General features: G+C 32.6%; 1 protein-coding gene across 1 annotated transcript in view; it reads left to right on the top strand.

The window, feature by feature from the left end:
- Positions 1–15,560, top strand: part of LOC128235180 (contactin-5-like) — a 37,587-nt gene extending 22,027 nt beyond the window's left edge. Inside the window, exons 4-13 of the mRNA XM_052949926.1 lie at positions 841–1,128; positions 2,812–3,090; positions 4,654–4,977; positions 5,347–5,655; positions 6,393–6,506; positions 6,683–6,713; positions 6,885–6,925; positions 9,522–9,698; positions 12,090–12,178; positions 12,709–15,560. Coding sequence (XP_052805886.1) covers positions 841–1,128; positions 2,812–3,090; positions 4,654–4,977; positions 5,347–5,655; positions 6,393–6,506; positions 6,683–6,713; positions 6,885–6,925; positions 9,522–9,698; positions 12,090–12,178; positions 12,709–12,897 — 1,841 coding nt within the window. The 3' untranslated portion in view covers positions 12,898–15,560. The remainder of the gene's footprint in view (positions 1–840; positions 1,129–2,811; positions 3,091–4,653; positions 4,978–5,346; positions 5,656–6,392; positions 6,507–6,682; positions 6,714–6,884; positions 6,926–9,521; positions 9,699–12,089; positions 12,179–12,708) is intronic.
- The last annotated feature ends 6,754 nt before the right edge of the window (positions 15,561–22,314 follow it).

The raw sequence follows: 22,314 nt of genomic DNA, 5'->3' as shown, positions 1-22,314 counted from the left end.
AATCTACGATGTTGTAAATCTTTAATCATGCAAGATCATTCCAGTTATTTTTGTACTGTAATAAAGTTTACTTTTAAAGCCATGCCTAAAAAGTCAAAGTTATTTCTGAAAAAGATTTATTTTCTATTCTATGAATCAGTGAGGACATTTGCTGTCATATAGGGCCAAAAACAGGTCTTTGGTAAAATAAATATTTTTTTTCCGACAGTTTTTTTCCTCGAATAATGTTAAAATTTTGGTAATATAGCAACTGTGCACACTTGACATGATCATCGTAATTTATCAACACAGACTTTATACATTGTTTGCCCAAGTATAGAGTGCTGCATTAAAATGATCAAAGCATTCAATACTCTATTCGATGGGAAAACGTGTTTGAACTCAAAATAAATGTATTTGCGATATTTTACTGAAGCGTACAATAGTGATATTGATATTGTAAATGGGTGTAAAATCCCGGTATACCAATAATACATTATCTTAATATAAACAAGGAAAATACATAAATATATACCCTACATTTGTGGTTAAAAAATGTCATAACAGTATTGCTGTTTTGACTTCCAAAGATCATTAAAAAAAAAATTGACATATTAAATGACCGATCACCACTTTTGGTACTTTTGAAATCGAAACACTTTGTATTTTAAAGTTGATTTATTCACGGTTATTATTTATGTGTATGGCCATTTATTTATAGATGTTTCCATGATCGAATAATCATACAATGCAGGTAGTTCATATGGTGATAGGTATTTATTTATACACATTACAAGAGTCCATGAGTTTGAACAGTTCCGAACTAATATTGTTTATGTATTGTTTTGTCTGTTTCTTTAGATGGCCCGAAAATGAGGATTTTACAAGACATCAGCGTAGTTCAAGGGAAAAGGTTTGAATATTCATGTTTGTATGAGCCGGGAAATCCCCCCGCGGTGTCCTTCGAGTGGACCAGATCCGAATCAATGGCATCCTGGATCAAACAGGAAAAACAGAACTTGACTATTTCAACCGTGCAGCGCAGTGACGAGGCCAATTACACGTGCAATGTGTCCAGTATTCTCCGGGCAACGTTGGGAAATGAGACTTTGAAATACGACACTGCAACTTTTCATTTAAACGTAATGTGTAAGTATATATTATCACATACCATTTAAAGTTTCATGTTTTACTACTTGATGTTATCAGCGAAACCCTAAATTGTGATCCGTCAACATATCATCTACAGGATTAGTCCTAAATACCCTTTCTTTTTGCTATAGTTTTATGAATTTGACATCACAGGTGTTGTAAGTGCTTTTAATTTTCATAGACTTAACGGTATAATTGTGAACAAGCAAATGAACATGTGATGATTTTAAGTGTGGTATAATTTTGAACATATTTCTATGAGGAATATTTGAATATAGACTATTTGATCAGATTTGGTAGACTAAGGACTAACAAGTTCTAATACAGCTCCGTTAGTACTGACACGCATTTCTTATATATTTTTAACTCTCAACTGACAATCTATTTGAAGACATGACATGTGCAAGACCAAAGCAATACTATTTTAAAATGTACATATATATATATCTCATACTTTATATAAATGACACAATCCGAGTGAACTGCCATATGGTCATAATGTGTTTCCATACAACTGAGTAAACACTTAGCAAAATGGCAGACGTTCATAATTATGTGGATAAAAACAACAAACAATGAAGTAATATAATGTTTCGAATTATATTGTATCTCAACCTGAAATTAAACACCAGATATGTTTCTTTAAAGCTTAACAATCTTATTTCAATTTATTCAGCGTTAGATTGAACATCATATCAGATATTGAGACGTTTTTGGGTGGAAATTTTTCCTGGCATATTGAAGTAGTAACATGTTTCAAATTTTATTTTATCTTATCTCGAAGTTTTAAACCAAATATGTTTCTTTAAAGCGTATCTATCTAATTTCAATTTAATCGGCGTTACTTGGTAAATCATGTTAGAAAAATAACGTGGTGACGTTTTTGAAGTGGACATTTAACCTGGCATATTAAAAATTACGTTACCTTTATTAGGATCAGATTGATTTCACCACCTTAAAGCATAATGAAACAACTTACACGATTAAATATGAACTTATTTTAAATATTAATTAACTTGTATATTTTTTGAGAACATGTTATGGGATTACGGAATTCACGGGTTAAAACAGCAGCGTCAAGCATGAAGTTGACGTAGCAAAGTCTTGGTAACGAATTATATATTTACATTTGTCTTGTGAACATGTTCGCATGTGACATGATTGTGCATATATTTTCTTAACATTATTGGTTAAGTGCATCCTTCCCTAGCTTAAACTTTATATCTGTTCATTATGAGTATCATGAGTATAATATATATTATCATATATCATTTGATTGTGTTTTTAAGTATGTCATAAAATTTTGAAATGAAAAGAAAAAATATTTCAGCATCAACTATATATTTAAAAATTAGCTACACAATATATCCCTACGCACCAAGTAAAATGGTAAGACACAACACTCATTTGCACTCACAAGCGGTTTTGTAAAAAACTGTTTTGCTGGACGGAAAAAAAACTGCCTGTGTTGTGAGTCATTGCATCACTAACAGCATAGCTCGTCCGAGCTGTTATTGTCAAAAAATGGGATCAAGGTGCATACTTTCTTTTTTTCAAAGTTGACAAAATAGTTCATTTTTTTCAATTGAAGATTGCCCTCACATCTATTTACTGTTGAACGGTAACATCTGAATATTACATTTCTGTATTAAGTCAACAACTCTAAATGATGTGTTTCAGATGGAGCAGAGAATTTAAATATACTACTCAACAACGTTTGGAACGCATCTGTAGAAATTGAGGAAAATACAACAAACCATCTGCAATGTTCGCTAGAAAGTGACCCCGCCTCAAATATTACCATTCTTAAGGATGGTAAGACAATAATAGAAAGTCCTGGAGTACATCAACTGACACATGAAATAAAGTCTGAATGTTCTGACACGGGAGTTTATACTTGCTCAGGATACAACGAGTATGGGGCAGCTGAAAACGCCTCGATCTGTTTGTTTGTCAAATGTAAGTAGTTGTTTGTACCGCCTTGTATTGTAAGATCTGCCTCAGCAATCATTTGATGTGAAAACAAATATATTAAAATTGATAAATTCATATGGACATATCACTGCAAAACGCCTCCAAAATGTCAGATAAATAATCAAATTTAGTATACTGAAGTTACAAAACGCCTCTTTCTTGCTGCTATCAAAGTTAACAGTCTATGTAATGTGGGTAATGTTGATTAAAAGCCAATAGTAATAATATTTGTTTTCTTTCCTTTCTGCCCGTTTCATTAGTATCTTGCTTGCAAAAAAGTGGCATTCAATTTAAAGCTAGAATAAACAGTCTTTTTTTTGTTTTTGGGAGGTGGGGTGGGAGGAAGGGTGAGGTCACATATATATATACGAGATTCCTGATAAGCCTACTCTATTTCGTCGAATATTTTGTAACCCGTTAATTTCATTTTCTCATATCAAAAGTTTATGCGAAACAATTGTTTAATATGACCTGACCTTTTGAAGAAATATATTGGTTAAACTATGATCAAATTTCTCGGCCACCCAAAGAGAAAGCAATATTAATATATTTTGTTCTTGGACTAATCTGGGCTTTGTTATTTAATCTTTTTACTAAATATTTTGGTCATACCGGTGTTAACAAAGCGGCAATTTGTATTGGAAACTTCTGTTCATCTTTGTTCACTCCTCAATATTTTGAGGGAATTGTCATATTTTGAAACAAGAATGTCATTATTAAAAATCTATATTTATATTAAATTTAATTATTATATTCAATGTATCCATACTTGAATGATTATAATAGATTATTAGGTGATTTAACTACTGGCTGTTTTGGTTTATAATCGCCAATGAAATACAGGTTGTTGGTGCTGCTGCTTTTGTTGTTGTTATAATAGAGCCAAGGTAAATGACAGAACCCAGTTTTATATTTAAAACATACTAAGTGTAAGGACCTTTTACATGGCGTCATGAATTAAAGCCTTGAAAATTTGCGCATTTTAGCGCATTTTTGTGGTTAAAAACAATGAAAATAGATTTTTTATTATATAAATCAAGAGCAAGTCTATTTAGTCATTTAAACGTGTCAATGAATTCCGTGTCGAATAACCACTCATGTGATTCTCGTCAGAATATGTTAACAGCTTCAAATTCATATCAGAGACGTTGCTCGTATTCTTGATCGAGTTATACATTTATGCTCTGTGCGTCTGTGAATCCAACGACTGAACACGCATGTATTCGTTTTAAATATTTTGCGCGCGTAACAAACATGAACGGTGTACTAGTTTATCACATTTTTCGTCAATCTCTGAACAGATATCATAATTAAGTTGGTATTATGTTTAAAAGAACAGCTTAACATAATTCACAGAAGATATAAAAGTTTTTTCCTATTATACTTTTATAATTCCGTTCCAACTAACATGACGCCAAACCATCTTGATAAAATATATATTAGTCGCATGATACCTAGATGAACAAATGCCTGTAGACGTAGATTCAATATATATCAACTCAACTTTAACAACGGATTTATAATGTCTCAGAATATTGTTTCTTGCAGGCTCAGCAAGACTGCCCCCAGGAGTTGTTGTGAAACGTAATTACACAGCCCGTCAAGGTGACAATGTGACTATGTCGTATACAATAATTGCCTACCCAGTACCAAAACCGTCACAGTTTGTTTGGAAAAGGTGCACATATGAAAGCGATGATCCTTGTTATATCTTGTCGGATATCATTCGTAACTCTGCTATTGCGACTGGAAATCTTTCCAGCTCTCTAACAGTACTAGACGTTAAAAAAGAAGATTACGGAATGTACCAGTTTTCCGTGCATAACGACATTGGATCACCATTAGTCGAGTGGTTGCACCTGGAACCTATAGGTACTTTACTAGCCCTTCATTCGTCGTATATAATGTTAAATATACTATAGATTTTAAATAAATAAGCCGTATATCTTTCGATATATGACTTAAAAATAAATCATTTGGCTTAACTGCTAGGTAATAAGCTTTACTACTGAAACATGACAAACTTAAATTAAATTAAAATTTTCGTAGAAATGTTTGTGTGTAAAGGTAAGGCATGATTTGAAAAAGAAGGGCCGAAAAAGGTTGCATTGGAGGTCGATTTCTGTTCATTACAAAAAAAATTCTCTTAAATTGTACAGAACGTGCTCGTATTATAGGTTCGAGACATGTCCAGAGCAAACAGTTACCTCTTTTTACTCCTTGATTTAATTTCACTTGCAGGAAAACCGGACTCACCTTCTGACTTTCATGTAATCCAAGAGGAAATAAGTGAAACGAGTGCTGTTTTGGCTTGGGTTCCTGGGTTTGACAACGGATCGCCACAAACGTTTTACATCACCTATGGGAAGAAGGGCGGTTCCTCAGGCAGGATCACAAAATCTGTTGAACACAAATATGAAGGAAAGATAAATTACACGTTAAGAAATCTAGAAACCGGAACGGAATATATCGCTTCACTTAACGCCTCCAACGTAGAAGGTTCTTCTCCAACAATACACGACACCTTTATAACACTGAAACATATACCTAGTAGGTTCTTACTTTTTAATCTCTTAAAATAAATTGTTTAGACGTTGGTACATGGTTAAACCACTTCCTTGTGCGCAAATGACCCGAGTTTCTGCGAAAGAGTCTTTATGAAGACGAGACTATTGGTAATAGTACATAGTACTTTTTTCAGAATGATATCTTATTAACAAAAAAATAGGGATCATATAATGTGCTTGGTCATATATATATATATATATGTATATATATATATATATATATATATATATATATATATATATATATATATATATAAATATATATATATATATATATTTATATATAAAGAGATGAACAATACTTTTCAATATCGCTAAGCTATGCGCTGTAGTATAAATGGTACGAATGTAATTTTAAAATGAATGATACAAACACATTCAATGTCCTGTATTCATTTGAATGTCTAAATGGCAAAGTCTTACACTTCCAAAGGACATAAGTGACTATGTGTTTTTTATCAAAATTCGACTTATAAACATATCAGTCTTGGTAGACTTTGCATTGAAATCAAGAAACATATTATGAATGATATAAAAACCGCAAGTCCTAAGAAACGTGCTTCTATCGCTATTACAGATGGTGTTTATTTTTTTCTGATTGGAAATTAAAAATCATACGGACATACTTTTACACACTTCACGAAAATTATATTTTACATTGTCGAAATATTGTTTTAAATCTGGCATGTTACACTGACATAAATTTGCAATGTCTTTTAGGCGTACAGATAAATTTCCCGATTGCATTTATTAGTGGAGCCGTCGGTGGTGGAATTGCCGTGGTTTTAGTTATCATTGGATTGATCTTCTTAGTGAAAAAGATGAGAATCTTAGGTAATGAACTTACTGTGGTAACCTAAAAACAATAATGATAATGCTTTACTTGTGTGTTTTTTAAAACAATAACTATTCCAACATTAAATCTTAAAATTTAAGATATACTCATGCACATTTATTTCAGTTCTTTAAGTTGTTCTGTTGGTGAAATGATACATTTATTTATTTTATAGGTTTTACCAAAGAAAGGGAAACAGTGGGCCGGTAAGGATTTGTCATTTTTGAATGTGTTGATATTATCGTAAGCCAACGCGATTATATCACTTGAAACAATGGATTATGATCATATTTCTTGTTTTAATGTCCTACAATTATTTCCCATTTGTTGCAAGACTAAAAAGTGCAATTTTATATAATGTGTTCAATCTTTTTAAGACAAAAGAGACACCGTTCAAGTCAACAAGAGGACGACGATGGTAAGAGTTTATGGCATCGATCTTTTAAACGTATACTCTCGCGGATGAACTTGTACTTTACCGCAGAGTTAACAAAAGTGAAGCACAAAGGCATGGTGATTGGTTCAATTGATGTATGCGTGCGCCCGACTTGTCAATCTTTAAAAATGTCCGTTAATGAACACCTGTCATGACTTGTAACCTAATTCACAGAAGTGCTTCAGTTACTTAGTTATATGGGAGGGTTCATTATGGGTGTGGCACTTGAGCCCATCACCATGACATCGTGCTTTCAGGTAAGTCGCTTGCAAAAACACCTTCGGCAAAGCTATCAGTCAAAGACTGTATATTGAATGTACATTCTGAAGACCAACTTGCGGCATTTATAATAGTCTGTATCGATGTGCCTGTCCCAGACGCAGCGCTAGTTGCTGATGACCTAACACTAGGGCCTTTGAATTGCTTAGTGTCTATACCGGCACTTGTAAGGGCTTATGGTAGCATCTGGTTATGGTTTCTGTTGATGCTGCTTTGGTTTCTGAAACTTATGAACAAATTACTAAATTCCCCTTTTTTGACGCTGCTTTGTTAAACATAAACATATAAGGTTTTGACCACACATAAATTAGCATATTGCACATAGCGTCTAAATAAAATTGGCTTTACATGATTCACATGATAGCCCGGTCTTGTTTGCTTAACAAATTGATATATTTCAAGCTAACCGTATCTACCGTACGGCTCATTTTTTCTAATGTTTAACAGCTGTAAGGACTGATCTCTTTAACTAGAAAGAAGAGCCATTGGCATAGCCAGCTTTATGGTTATAAGCTTAAATGACAGCTTATGTGTTGGATACTGACATTTGAGATATCTAATGACAACAGCAACATCCCAAAAGTTTCCATATCGAGAAGGGGCCAGAGGCATGTTAAAGGCCCCTCTCATAATTCTAAAACTATTTCGGTGATTTCCAACCGATAATTCATTGTTTTGTGGAACAACAAAGCAGGAAACAGCGATCCATCTGAATAATGTCTTTAAATGAAATTGATAACAAAAGGATAAAAAGCTGGAAACTTTAACATTATTTTCGCTGCAATAAAAGTTCAACTTATTGGTATACGTTTTATATGTTTTTTTTTTTTAATTCCTCCATGAGTTCATAATAACAGCAATGTTTCATTGTCTGATTGACCTTGGTATTGTTCTCTGACACATAGCATACTAACACATTTAGTTTCTGGTGTAACGAATTCATTTTGTCTTACGCATATGTTAAGGTTTAAGACGTTTCTATGCGGGAATATGTGCGATAACTCGACGCAAATGTTTGTAAGCAAAGGATACCGCAGCTGCGTTGTCTAATCTGGAACAACCAGCAAACCCTCCGCCGTGCCGTGTGCAACTTTTTTTAAGTTCCCCTGTCTTATCAGACTGAAAGATGGGAAAGCATAAAACCTTTATTTGGACAAATACCAATTAAATGCATCTACACATACAGATCCTGGATCTGGTACCCAGGAATTATAATTTTCAATCTGTTGGTTCAGCCTAGAAGCAAACAGGTCGATATCAGTCTGAAAATCTACTGTGACATTCTTTTAAACACAAAAATAGGTAACATCAATTCTTTATTGTCGTGAAATACTCAACGTCCTTATCTGCAGCCTTTGCCTGATACATGCTCAGCAGTTAGCCACATATCATGCTGAACATATTCCCAATCTGCCATATCATTGCATTGTTTAGAGCGAGTATCACTCATATGCTTAATATATGCGACTGCCATAGAGTTGTCAGCTCTTAATCTGATATGGGTTTTTTCAGGCCTTATGTATAAGCTTTAAACATCAGTAACATAGGGTTAACATAGCATGTTCGTTAACAGTAAAGTACATGCATATTTGAATGTAGGATTATATCCATTTTATTCAATCCCATTTTATTAATAAGTATTCTGAGTTGAAATGTAAATCAAACTAGTTTCCCGAATAAATTGTCCGAACTTGTGGTCAAATCTGAAGGTCTCTTCCAAAGCTTAGATAAAATTGAAGTTAAGCAGTGGGGAGCAAAACTCGTTTTTACATTGAAATGAGTTTAAAAAACCGTTTGTGCTAGCATAATGAAATAACCGGAATTTTTGTTCAAGTACCTACGATATAACATTCATTAATCTTAATAACAGTCCAGAAGATAAATGAGAGGCTCAGCAACATTAAAACCACACTTAAAAGAACGATTTTTTTCAGCAGTGAAATCCATTAAGTATGCATTTTACTTAAATGTGGATAACGTTTATATGTTGGAATTGTTATTTCAGTCGATAAATGCGTGCGTATTATCTTTATATTAGAGATCAGATAAGTTTCTTATCCATGGTTAAAATAACCTTATGTGCAACTATACGTTTTTAACATTACTAAACGCTGAGTGGTTTTATGTTTAAATTTACAAGTTCAAATGAAAAATTCGCAGAGGTTGTGCAGTGTTTGTAAACATAATTTAGTAAAATTTCTCATTTTGTTTTCATTTTGACATTCATTGTTTACAAATTTTAATCTGTGAATATGAAAAAAACAGCATATTGCTTACTTTTTTATTTCAAATATTACAGAAGTCGTTGAAAATGAGATGTATGAATCTGCTGGAGACTTTCCTCAATGTAAAGGCAACGAAAACAGAAGCGATAAAAACCAGACAATAGCAATTGAGGATATGTATGCCCAACCGAATAAAAACCAACACTTGGAATCAGACGTTTATGCAGTGGTTAAGAAGGCCAAGAAAAAAGGTAAAAATGAACTTTTTAGCACAAACAAGCAATTAACGACTGTTTACCTTTACATGGAGAAAGATTATGGCATAAATAGCATCTATTATTTCTGGATGACTTTTATTGCTCACGTAATTTATAACACGACAAATTGTTGTAACAACTTAAACTTGCGGTGGATGTAGGGCGACGTCCAAAATGGTGTTGCCCGTAATCTTTCTTTTAGCATATAACAAAAGTTCATCAACCGTCTATACACCTGGTAAACATTTTAGTGACTTAAACCTCTTGGATAAGTTAATGACTTACCGGAAAGTCCAAGTCACACGAGATATATGACCGCTGAACTTATATAGCATAGCACAATTGGCAAGGATCGCTCTTAAACATTGGCAAATGCACACCGGTCTTTGACAAAGTGTTTACGGCAAAATAATATGGAAAGGTTCGATTACTTGCTATTAAAGTGCACTCGACCAAAGGTTTTGGCCATTGAATTGACAAACATTTTCATAAACTCCATAACTTTGGCAAATGTAGATCGATCGACACCAAACTTGGTAGACTTTTAAGAGAAAAAATATCTCAGATGAACTCGATAAACTAGCCAGTTGACCCTGACGAACAGCTCTAAATTTATTGAGAAAAACCGAATTGAACATCAATTGTACATCAGTCATCAACAAACATGAACACCATGTTGATAAGCAAAATATGCCATGCAGGTTCGAATAGAAGACGGTCAATTACGGAATACTGGCCATTGTACTGAATAAATAATCAGGCAATTAACAGTGAGCTCATTTTTAATGCCAACTTTGATGACGTAACGTCAAAAGTGATAAAACTAGTCAAAACATACAATGACCTTTTTTCCTCATGATGACGTCATTTACGATAGCAATCTCTTTCAAACCGCATAACGTAGTTTAGCTGTGTATTGCAATTCAATCAATGTAATGACAAGCAACATCTAATCGTCTCATCTATGTATGAGTCTTAACACTAACCACTGTTGACCATTGAATAAACTTTATTTCAGTTAATACATTCTTTAGAAACTTCAAAGCTACTACTTCCCTGATTTTATACAATATCAGGGATTTCTTAATCAATAAATATGTTACATTTGCGCGGATTGTTAACATTTCCATCGATACAACTATAATAGAACAAAATAGTAATTTTGTCTTGCCTTTGTTTGCTATTAGCTGTGCCATTCTCGTCGATAATTCTGCAGCGCCATGACTCATACGTAAACATGCATATATTCATTGAGCTTCTTTTACACAACACACTATTTAAAATTAATACAAAACAAAGCATCGATGCGTCAATTTTGTTTAAAGATAAGAAATTCTCAGGTCGCTATTTTAAGATAATTGAACTATATGCGCATATGAACTATGAAATATGTAACGCAAAGGTTTGGTGTATTATAATTAGGACAACATGCATAAGTCCCCATATTTTGTACATTGTTATAATTGGGCAACATGTTCGGATGGTACCATTGTTAACACATCCATAATGACCACATATGAAATGTTTAGCATTGATGTGTTTTAAAATCATGTTTAAACGGCTATGTGTAACCATGTACGTTTGTGTTAAAACTTTGCCTGGAGATCATTCTTTGGAGAATTTAGCATAAGTATGTGTTCTAGGTCATCAAATGATTTGTGCTATATAACTCTTTACAAGACTTGAACTTATCAACACTTTTGTGTTGAAAATGAATGTTTGATATTGCATACACAGCTGATGCAACATCAATGCTTTGGTCGGGGTCATTATACGACTTATACTAGTTTTAGAAGTATTTGATAGTCATGTCTACGATGACATTGTCAACGCATTGATTGTACATTCAACGTCGATATATTATAATGTTTTTTTCCGCAACGCAGAAAACTGTTGGCATATGAACGAAAAATATCGACATATATTTAACAACCAGCATTTAAAATATTGATTCAAATTATGTATTTTGTAGTTTTTTAAGTGAAACGTACAAAATAGCCGAAATGTTTATTTTTTATTTTATTAGCGTGTAGATGCAGTATTAACTAAATCACTGCTGCAATTGAAAAATTGCAATCTTTCTCAATGACCTCGTTTCTATTTGGTATGTGTTCAGTGCAAAACAAGTCACACGCAAACTGTGTTTTCCTTTAATCATCTTAAATAGTTTGTTCAATTTTACTGAGGCTCAAAATTAAGATTTTCAACAACAAACATAGAAGTAAATCATGTTTGTTGTTAATTGAAAATTCCAGTTTGAACTTTAAATTCAGTTTCAAACATAAGCGTATCGTTTAGCATATTCGCTAGGTTTACATTAAGTCGATGTATGAACATATTAACCCATTTAACTGAATTATAATATAATATTGAGTATCGCTATAGGAAAATCAACAACCGGTCACAACAAGCAGTATGACAACAAGAGTTTTGGGGATGAAACGTATGAGAATCACGACCTTCCCAATACGAAGGTTAGTTGTTATCTTATCCATTTTGTAGCTGAATGCAATTCTAAATTAGATCATGACATAATTCACCATTTAAAAGACACCATCAACATGTTTCTGACATCGACAATCAATCTATTTCGTATAAAAAAGTTGAAACCCCGTGATGACTGTATGGGTCATTTGTCTATAGAAAGTTTATAATCCCCGATAAAAATTATACTGCATAAACAGCCTTAAGAGAACGGTAACATCTATTTTCAATGGAATTTCTACCTCTTGTGATACAGGAATGTGGTTTATATTTTATGCTCTTTAATCAATACATCAGCAGTTATTCTTAAGCGTAAAGGTAGTTAAGCGTTGTTTTAATGATCCTTATGAAATGAGTCATTCATGATTGCCAAACGACTTCTGATTGAGTTAGTTAACACATAACACAATACAACATTTAAGAATAGCATTGTATTGATATGTTAGATTTGCTGTTACTTATTACATGCACGTTTATAAACAGTTGCTTCTTTAACTTGTTAACTACTGTTATTTTTCAGAAAACTATGAACGAAGGTGGGCTGATCCACGCAGATGTGGAGATTGCAAACCCTGCCAAAGGTCAAATACATCTCGTTATTCATGGTTCGGATGACACAAGCGTATACGCCAATGTTGATCTTTCCAAAAAGGCAGACCCCTTACCAGAACACGAAGAAGAAAAGTCTGAAAAGAAAGAGAAGATATAAATTTACGTGAACACTTTAGATTACAATACATGTTTTGCCTAATGATTTTTAAACCTATATCTACTTTATTTATTTTTTTAGATTAATAATGTGGCTCAGTATAAACTGAAAAACAATAACCTGGCTAAATTTAATATGAAGCAAAATGATTATGATTGTGCAACTTGTTCAAACAAGTAGTGTTACATCGTATTTCTTCTTTGTGCATCAAAGGAGAGACAAGAGACACGTTATGCTTACATACGAGTGAAAACTGAAGCAATGATATCATTGGTCGAGGCAAAATGCTAGAACACGCTTATACCTTTAAATTAATAAACATTTCTTGTTCAGTGTCATAAAACTTGACAGGATTTGATGATAAATGGTTATCATACCAGAACGTAAAGATGACTTTACATAACGAAATGATGTATATACATAACATAATGTTGTTGCCTCATAGCGTAATGATGTATTCACAAAGCATTATTTTGTACTCACATAACATATTCACAAAACATAACGGTGACTGTACAAGATATGATAATGGAAACACAGAACATAATGAGGTATTGATATAACAACACGATATATCCACGAAGACTAATAATGTATTCATATAACATATTGTTAAATTGACAGAAACAAAATTGTGTAATTATATTTTGACATAACGTAATGATATATCCAAATAACATAGAGGTTACTTGATAATATATAATAATAAAAACACACAACATAATCATGCATTGACATTATCTTTTGATATATTAACATAACATGATCATGTATTCACAAAACATAATCATATATTCACATAACATAATCATGTATTCTCATTTCATATTCATTTATACATGTAACTTATAACTCAATTGACACAGTGATTGAAAAGGTAAAAGTATGTGGCCGCCACACTTTAATGGGCAAGTCTGATTAGGTTTCTCATGGACAATTTTAGCACAAAGTCATTATTTTCAAGATGCTTGTCTCGCTATGGGCCTAAGCATAACTTGCCAATTGTTCAACCGTTTTAGAAATGCCATACAGTGGGTAATTGAAAGCAAATTTAGTGCAGTCATGAGTGGTATCAAAGACGATTTTTTCTTTGAAGTACATATTTTGGGTGAAAATATGAAAAATCAAACGATAATGTTTTATGCTGATAATTCTTCTACAGTCGAGGTTATCAAAAACAAACAAACAAATGATGTATGGTTTATGAAGTTAGTGCTGCTATATTTGAAGTTCAATATTCTCTTTAAAGCTAAACGTATTCCTTGAGTTAACACCACTGCAGATCGGTTGTCACGATTAAAATTTCAGGAGACATTCACAACTTCTCCACATCTGAAACCAACAACAATACAGTGCCCATATTCACTACTCAAGGAATAAATTTAAACGCTCAATCTGTATTATCTATGGCCTTAAGAAAATAAAAACAAAATGATTATACATGTCTTATTGGAACAATTATGAACAATCGTGTGCAAGAAACTGCCTTAAGTAATGTCCACCAGTTTTGGAAACAAATCTTTTCAACTTTCTGTCAACTTTGACCTTCAAAGGCTACAATGTAAACACTATAGCAACATTCATTTCAGCTATTACGTATATTAACAAATGCTTTGGTCATGGGGACTTCCCGCAACCATTCCTAGTCAAACATTTCTTAAAAGGTGTCGGAAAAAACACATAACACGCCCTGATAAGCGTTTGCCTATTACCTTTTCTCTGTTTAAAATATGTTACATGCAGTTCCAAAATGTTTAAATAATCAATTGGACCAAGTATTGTTTGCAACAATGTCTTTATTTGCATAACACGGTTTTCTTCGAATAGGGGAAATTTGTATGAAAAGTGGCAACAAGAATCATGCTATACATATCCAAGATGTTGAACGTGTACTCGACTCCCAATTTCAGAGTGGTGTATCAATACAGTTACATCGTTTCAAACATAGTCAGCAGTCTGTTTCGCCGTTTATGCCAAAAATGCAAAATCATCACTCACCTGCCCTCATACAATTTTTCGATTGTACAGAAAATATGTCACCCACAAACATGAGCCTTTGTTCCAAATCATTGATGTTGACATGTCATATATTTACAGTTCACTAAGCAGTTGAAGCTTTTGATAAATTTTCTTGGGCTAAACGCTTCTCAGTATACAACCCATTCATTCAGAATAGGATCTGTACATGGGTCGATGAAAGTCATCTGCAATTCAAAATTATATTCGTTTACCAGTTCTCCGACTGTAATAATTCAAATAGTTGCGAAGGTTATTCCGTTCATATACATAGTTCAGCAAAAGGCAGCCTTAAGGTTCTTGAACATAGCGCATTTTTACATGGTTTTGTTACATTTTGTACATGTAGTTTACGTTCAGTAAAAGGCTGCGTATAAAATTTGCTTGTATTTTTCATTGAATGTATAAAACACATGTCAACTTATGCAATAATGAGTAAATATTGTACTATATCCAGCAAAAGGGTGTATTGTTTGTATATAACTATTTCGATTTGACATCCTACAGCTTCCAAATTTAGCATAAGGCTGTTTGGTTTTCCGTTACTTTGATTCCTTAGTTCATTTTAAATGATATGAATTTTGTATATACTATTTCACTTTCTAGTAATGTTCAGCAGAAAGCTGCATTGTTTGTTGTTTCTTTATTTTATATGCCAACTTATTATTTTATCATGTTCTCAATCTCTATGTGCATAATTTGAAACTTTACATATTGAGAAATTACTATCAGAGTGTATCTGTAGTCTAATACTGCATTGTTACCTTAACAAATGTATTTTACATACAGTATATACCAAGGTTCGTTTGGGGGGGGGAATCAACTTGAATGTTTACATTCATGAGTTGATTTTAGCGTCAACTGGAATGGTAAATGGCTGATTTTGGCGGATTGATGCCCCCCCTAATGCAAAAATATGATGTTCAGTTGATTTATCATGTATTTTTATATAACGTTATTTTATGAAATAAATGACATCAACACTCTAAAGTGAAACGTTTTTGCACAATGAACTCTGGAGCCCTTGTATTTACATGAATTATGAAACTAGGACTAGAGGGGTTAAGAACGCAGGCTCAAATTATATTTAGGGAAGCTGAATGCGTTTGAGTCAGCGATCAGCAACTGTTATCAGTGTACGATAACCGGAAGCGTGGGGTTTTATCACGTGATCGCGCTTCGCAATTACTGAAATCCTGCACGGAGGAAACAGATAAACAACCTTCTCCACCCCTACACCTCCTGGTTTCTTAGTTTAACTAACGATTTTATATAGTACTGTTATCGTTGTTCAAATTTCAAAGTTATTTTACATTTCTGCTCCATTTTATATGTTCATTTGCGGGCGGATTGTTGGCCCCCCTTATGCAAAAATATAATGTTTTCAGTTGATATTACGTCATTTTATAAAATAAATGACATTTACACTCTAAAGTGGTACGTTTTTGCACAATAAACTCTAGAGCCCTGGTATTTACACGAATTATGAAACTAGGACTTGAAAGGTTGAGAAAGCAGGTTCAAATCAGGTATACGCCCTGTCATCAATAAGGTTTCAAATATGGGAATGTAAATATATTAAACTGCCTCAATACTCACATGAACAGAAGTTTACTGATTCTTTAAACTAGAGGTATGCTCAAACGTTTCAATGCCAATAAAAGTGACATGTTTTCAAACAATTTATGACAAAATTATGAAAAATAAATTTGGTTTTCATTGGTGTTTACGACGTACGAAGCCATTTAGTTAGGAGTAAAGGAACAATAAAGATCAATATCATCTCTTTTCCTTATTCCTCATCTATACTTCATGATGTATGCACACACAGCTTAATTTATAAATGGGGAATAAGTAAAACTAAGTATATCTCAAAATCTGATCTATTCATGTTAGCAAAATTTGTCATGTCCTTTAAAGTGTTTTCAATAGATTGTGAGCTGGTATACTTTTAAAGAACATATCTCCCTTTGTTTCTTTATTTACTCATCTTAATTTCTTCCAGATGCTAAGGCTCTAGTTGTTGCTTAGTTCAAGTTGTTTTCGTTTGGCCTATTTACAATTTTCCCACTTAGTCCTTTGTAATTGATTGTGCAATGCTAACCACAGTTTTATTGAAATGTCATTGTTAGAGAAAAGGGCTTGAATGAAACTGAATGATTATCTTAAACTACTATGAATTTCATAAACAGCAGGAAGTTTATCAAATTAATATTCCTTTCTAAAGTGAAACTTAGTAAATTAAACACTTCCGATCAAGATCTTGGAGTAACAATTGGGAAATTGACCACACAACTTAATTACAAGTGTGATGATGTTAACTTCAAATAGTTTTTATAATGATTTTTCTTCCGCCCATGATGTATGCTCGGACGTGGGTGATTTTGTTTCTGATAGTAAATTGATGACTGCTTCATTGCTTAAGCAAGAATTTAGATATCAGTAATTGCGGACAACTAATTCAAGTGCTTCATTAGGCATAACGACCTATTATTTATTTAACTATGATTATTAATTGCAAATGTATTATAAATACTTTTTTCTATTAAGATATATTTGAAAGACCTTACAAACTTTATCCACATAGATTTACTCATTGCACCAATGACCTTTTTAATACTTAGTTGAACCAATGTTACACCAGTATTGGTTCGCATAATACATTTCTGTCAGTATTTGAGAGAGAATATCTTACTGAAAAAAATCATTCTGATCTCAATTACCTGCATCAGTAATAAAAGCGAACGTAGCATGCATGCCTTAATAATCATGTCATTTATGTTTGCTTCATTTAGCAAAGAAAAAACTCTTGGAATTGTTCAAATGATCCATTAATCATTTGATTGGTCAAATATATAGGTCAAAGGCAAAAGAATACATCTATGATAGAATAGTTCCGGCTTGTTTAACAAATATCTACAATGAGAGCAGATTCCTGCCTTGTGATACAGATGTTATCCGTCGATGTGGGTCACCGGACATCGAAGGTCACCAATAGTTCCCAAAGGACACTATATTTAGGCGGTTACAGAAAGAAAGAAATTCATCGGTCCTGATGTTGTTGTTTCATACCAAGACGTTGGCAGTCTTAAACCAGATACATAAACTGAATGTCAATTAAGGGAATTCGATTTCTTCCGTGTTCATTGTCCTCAATATCTTTTTTAAAAACCTGATGTTTTCCCCAACGACCTTTTGTATACCTGAATTTGTTAAATTGCCCATAGACGGATAAGGAATAGATTAAAGATGACACTTTATAGTCTGAAGGGTTCGGCTCAAAGAGTAAGTCAAAAGATGAATATACTTTTGGATGTTTAGTTTCGGGTTCCTTGAAAAGTAATGTTGTCAAACTAAAGACAAACTTTTAAAAATCACTACATAAGATTTAAGCCGTTTATTATTTTAGAAAATAAATGCACATGTACACGTATTTTAAATCTATCATATCACTGGTATATGGAAACGTAATAAAGCTGTTTTGATTTTTTAATAAGAGAAGTGCCTTGGTGAGAGACTTTTTGAACGCTTCCTTTCCTAAGAAACTTCAAGTGGTTTTTATTACGCTGATATATATCATTAAATATTTCATATAAGCCTGTATGAATATATAAATATACTGTCAAGCGACTTAAGGAATATATTGTGACAAGCTGTTCGATCATTATCATGGTGTGTTTTAAATGTTCACGCATTCCTTCACTGATTATGTGTCATTAAAACACCACGATAGAAAGCAATACATTAAGCATCATACAGTCGAACCCCGTTGGCTCGAACTCGCTTGGTTCGAATTCATCGTTGGCTCGAACTTGAAGTAAGGGACCGATTTATATTTACTGAATTTAAACATTCCCGCTTGGCTCGAAGTTTCAGAGGGTCGAGGTTATGTAGCCGGTCCCTAGGACTTCGAGCCAACGGGGTTCGACTTTAATATGTTCGCATAAGTTTTGACCGTGTTTTGTAAGCAAATTACCATGTAAACGCTATTTATTAACAATCATACCCTCCTGTTTTACACTGTTTTACCCTATGCAGAAAACTGTATGATCAAGATTTGTATTCAAGACTTATTTTATAAACATAATTGAAATTAATATATATATGTATATATGCATAATTCTATTATGCCAAATGTAATGCAGTAAATATGCATACGTTGTTAGAATATATCATAATCTGAATAGAGTTCACATTTAGTCAACAAAATGTTATTTTTTATTGTTTTGTTATAATAGCATAAGCAAACTGAAACTCTTACTGAAGCGTTCAACATACTTTACAATCACATCATGAAGTAAATCGGCCTTGAAACATTCCAAGTATTGAATTTGCATCCTTATTTTTTTATCTTAAAAACAAAAACACATTAAAAGCGAAGAATACTCTTACAAACAGGAAATTAAAATTAAATTGCAAGTCGACTTAAATCATATTTTAAACAAGGGGTTAGCTCAAACGAGTGAATGCGAATAAAAATTATTTTGTTTTAAAATAACTCCATATGTAAACGTCTAATAACAAAATAAATAACACAGAATAGTTTTTTTTTGATAGCCGTTCACAATGATACAAGTTAGTTCAATTGGAGTCCACCAAAAAGAAAGTTGATGTCAACTAGTTTGTCATGGTCCCCAGTTACGAAATATTTTCCCTGATTAATGCTTGATAATATACACATATCAAGCGATATCGTTAAACGGGACAGAACTCGCATAACGTCGATCCGAAGTTATGTTATTATCTACGTCCCATTAAAAAAGAATTTGTGAGCGTGTAACAAAGGGTTACGGCTTTATGTTGGTTAACACAGCCACAATATATTTTTAAGCATATTTCTTTTTTCTTTTTTATCTTCAAAAGTCTTTTATCAAATGCTATACATTTACATATTTGTTATATAACAATATAATTTTACCAGTTTTTTTTTTTAAATAGAGTAGTTAATTTTTCCATCTTAATCCTTACGGAATATTTCCTTTTCATTTCATGAAAAATCATTCTCAAAACGATCATCAATTTTTGTACCGAAACAGAAAATGACTTCATGAACATATTAAAAAATGACCTTATACGACCGGTCGTGACATATATATATATATATTAAAGTGATATATGCACAGACCATGATTACAAAATAATGGTATGGAAGGATATCCGTTTTTCGCGTCTTTCACTCTGTCCAGTTGCTATAATAATATAAAGGCAGTTGTGATTTTTTTCATATTTACTGGTTGCAATATGGTGATGCATTGAAAGGTGAAAGACATATGAATTCCGACGTGAGCTGATAGTGTGTATAACTAATCGATAGATTGGGGGAAGCGGGAAGAAAATAAAAGTAGCTTAAGGGTTGAACGATGTTCTTGGACAAGAATATAATAGGATAACAAATTATGCTGAAGATAATGATGTCATGAATAACTGTCAAGCTGGTTTAGAAAAGGATACTCAAACTAGATCATAAAGTTAATCTAAATCACCACAGAAAGAAGATATTACAGTACCTTAATCAAAGCCTTTGGCAAAGAATGGAGATCTGGATTGTGGATATGTTTTTGCAATATTTTAGGAAAATGCTTAAGGGTTATATATAACAGTTATAATAATTTTTACAAAAATGCGTGCGTGTTTTCATCATCTACTGCAAAATTCCTTCCAATACAATCCTTTTCTTAAATTATTTCGCCTCTCTTATTTTTTATTCCCTAATGTTTTACATAAATACATGCAATAAAAGCCAACCGTAAACTGAATCTCAGTCCTTATTCCTTTTTCAAAAAAGGAATAGGGAACTAGTTCCTTATTCCTTATTCAGAATGAGTTATGGTAGATATGCATAAAATCACTTCTTTGTAATGTTTTTCGTATTTTCATAATAATTAAACAACTTTGTGAATAAAATAATGCACGAAAATCCTGAAAAAATCAAAAATTTAACTTTCTCGTTTTGTAACTTTTCGACAAAATAACTATGCAGAAGTGGTCTAGATAAAAAGAGAAATGCATTGTCTATGCAAGAGAGTTTTAGTGCTTAAAGAGCTTTAAAAACGCTCCAAAATACGAACAAGGAACATAATTTATGAAAAAATACTCTTTGTATTATGAAATGTTAATTAACATTGATCTTATCAAATATGTTGAATAAATGCGTTGACTTATTCAAAGGTGTGGAGCGTTTGAAGTACTTTATAACGCACACTAAGTCGAATAAGGAATAAGGAACAAGTTACCTATTTTTTATTCAAACTCGAATAAAGAACAGAAACGTCGAACTTTCAACTTTTTAAGTAAGACATTTTTTGATCAATTAACTGTGCAGAAGTTGTCTGCATAAAGGTTTACAGAAATGCATTGTTTATTCAAGAGAGTTTTAGTGTTTAAAGTGCTTTAAAAACGCTCCAAAATCCGAATAAGGAACATAATTTACTAATTTACGAAAAATACTCAATTTCAAAAGCTAAATTTGCTCATTTTTGGACGAAAAAACAAATTAACATTGATCTTATCAAATCATTTGAATACATGCATTGACTTATTTAAAGGGGTGGAGCGTTTCCAATACTTTATAACGCACACTAAGTCGAATAAGGAATAAGGAACAAGTTATTCAAACTCGAATAAGGAACAGAGACGGTGAATTTTCAACTTCTTAAGTAAGACATTTTTTATCAAATAACTATGCAGAAGTGGTCTACATTAAAAGTTTACAGAAATGCATCGTCTATTAAAGAGAGCTTTAGTAAATAAAGTGCTTTAAAAACGTACCAAACTCAGAATAAGGAACAAAAGTCTACAATCCAAGCAATTCATTGAGTCTCTCCTCCCAACTAGCTGCTGAAAACATTTTAATTTTACGAATATCCTTTAAAACATTACCATAAAAATCGTGATGAAAAATACTATTAGCAATCCGCGATTTAACACTACAAGTGTACTTTGTAATAATTATAATGACATTAACAAATTAAGAGAAAGATTTCCTTCATTTATGATTTCTGAAACCTTGCTTTAGAAGTTTTTTCGTCATAAGTTCACTGCGAGAGAAGAATTTTTGACATCTGTACATATTCTAGTAAATCCTATTAACTGTGCAATGAAACACCATAATTATGGTTGTGAACTAGGAACATCTCCATCTAAAGAAGGGTGATTAATTATTTTGAAATTAAACTCACCACGTTTATCATAAAGATTGATATTCAATTTATCTTTCCTTACTTCGAGTTGCAGATCTATATAGGATGTAATTAAATTGGATGTATAAGATTTATTAAGTTGCAATTGTGAAGGGTATATCGATTAAATATTATCTGTACAAACCGAATTATCCAAATATCGCCAATATATCTAAAAGTGTTATTGAATTTATCAACAAGGGCTAGATCTTTAGACTTAGAT

Source organism: Mya arenaria, chromosome 5, assembly GCF_026914265.1.
Source record: "Mya arenaria isolate MELC-2E11 chromosome 5, ASM2691426v1".
NCBI lineage: Eukaryota > Metazoa > Mollusca > Bivalvia > Myida > Myidae > Mya > Mya arenaria.
The sequence above is the reverse complement of the archived record's forward strand: the minus strand, read 5'-3'. Positions and strand labels throughout refer to the sequence as shown.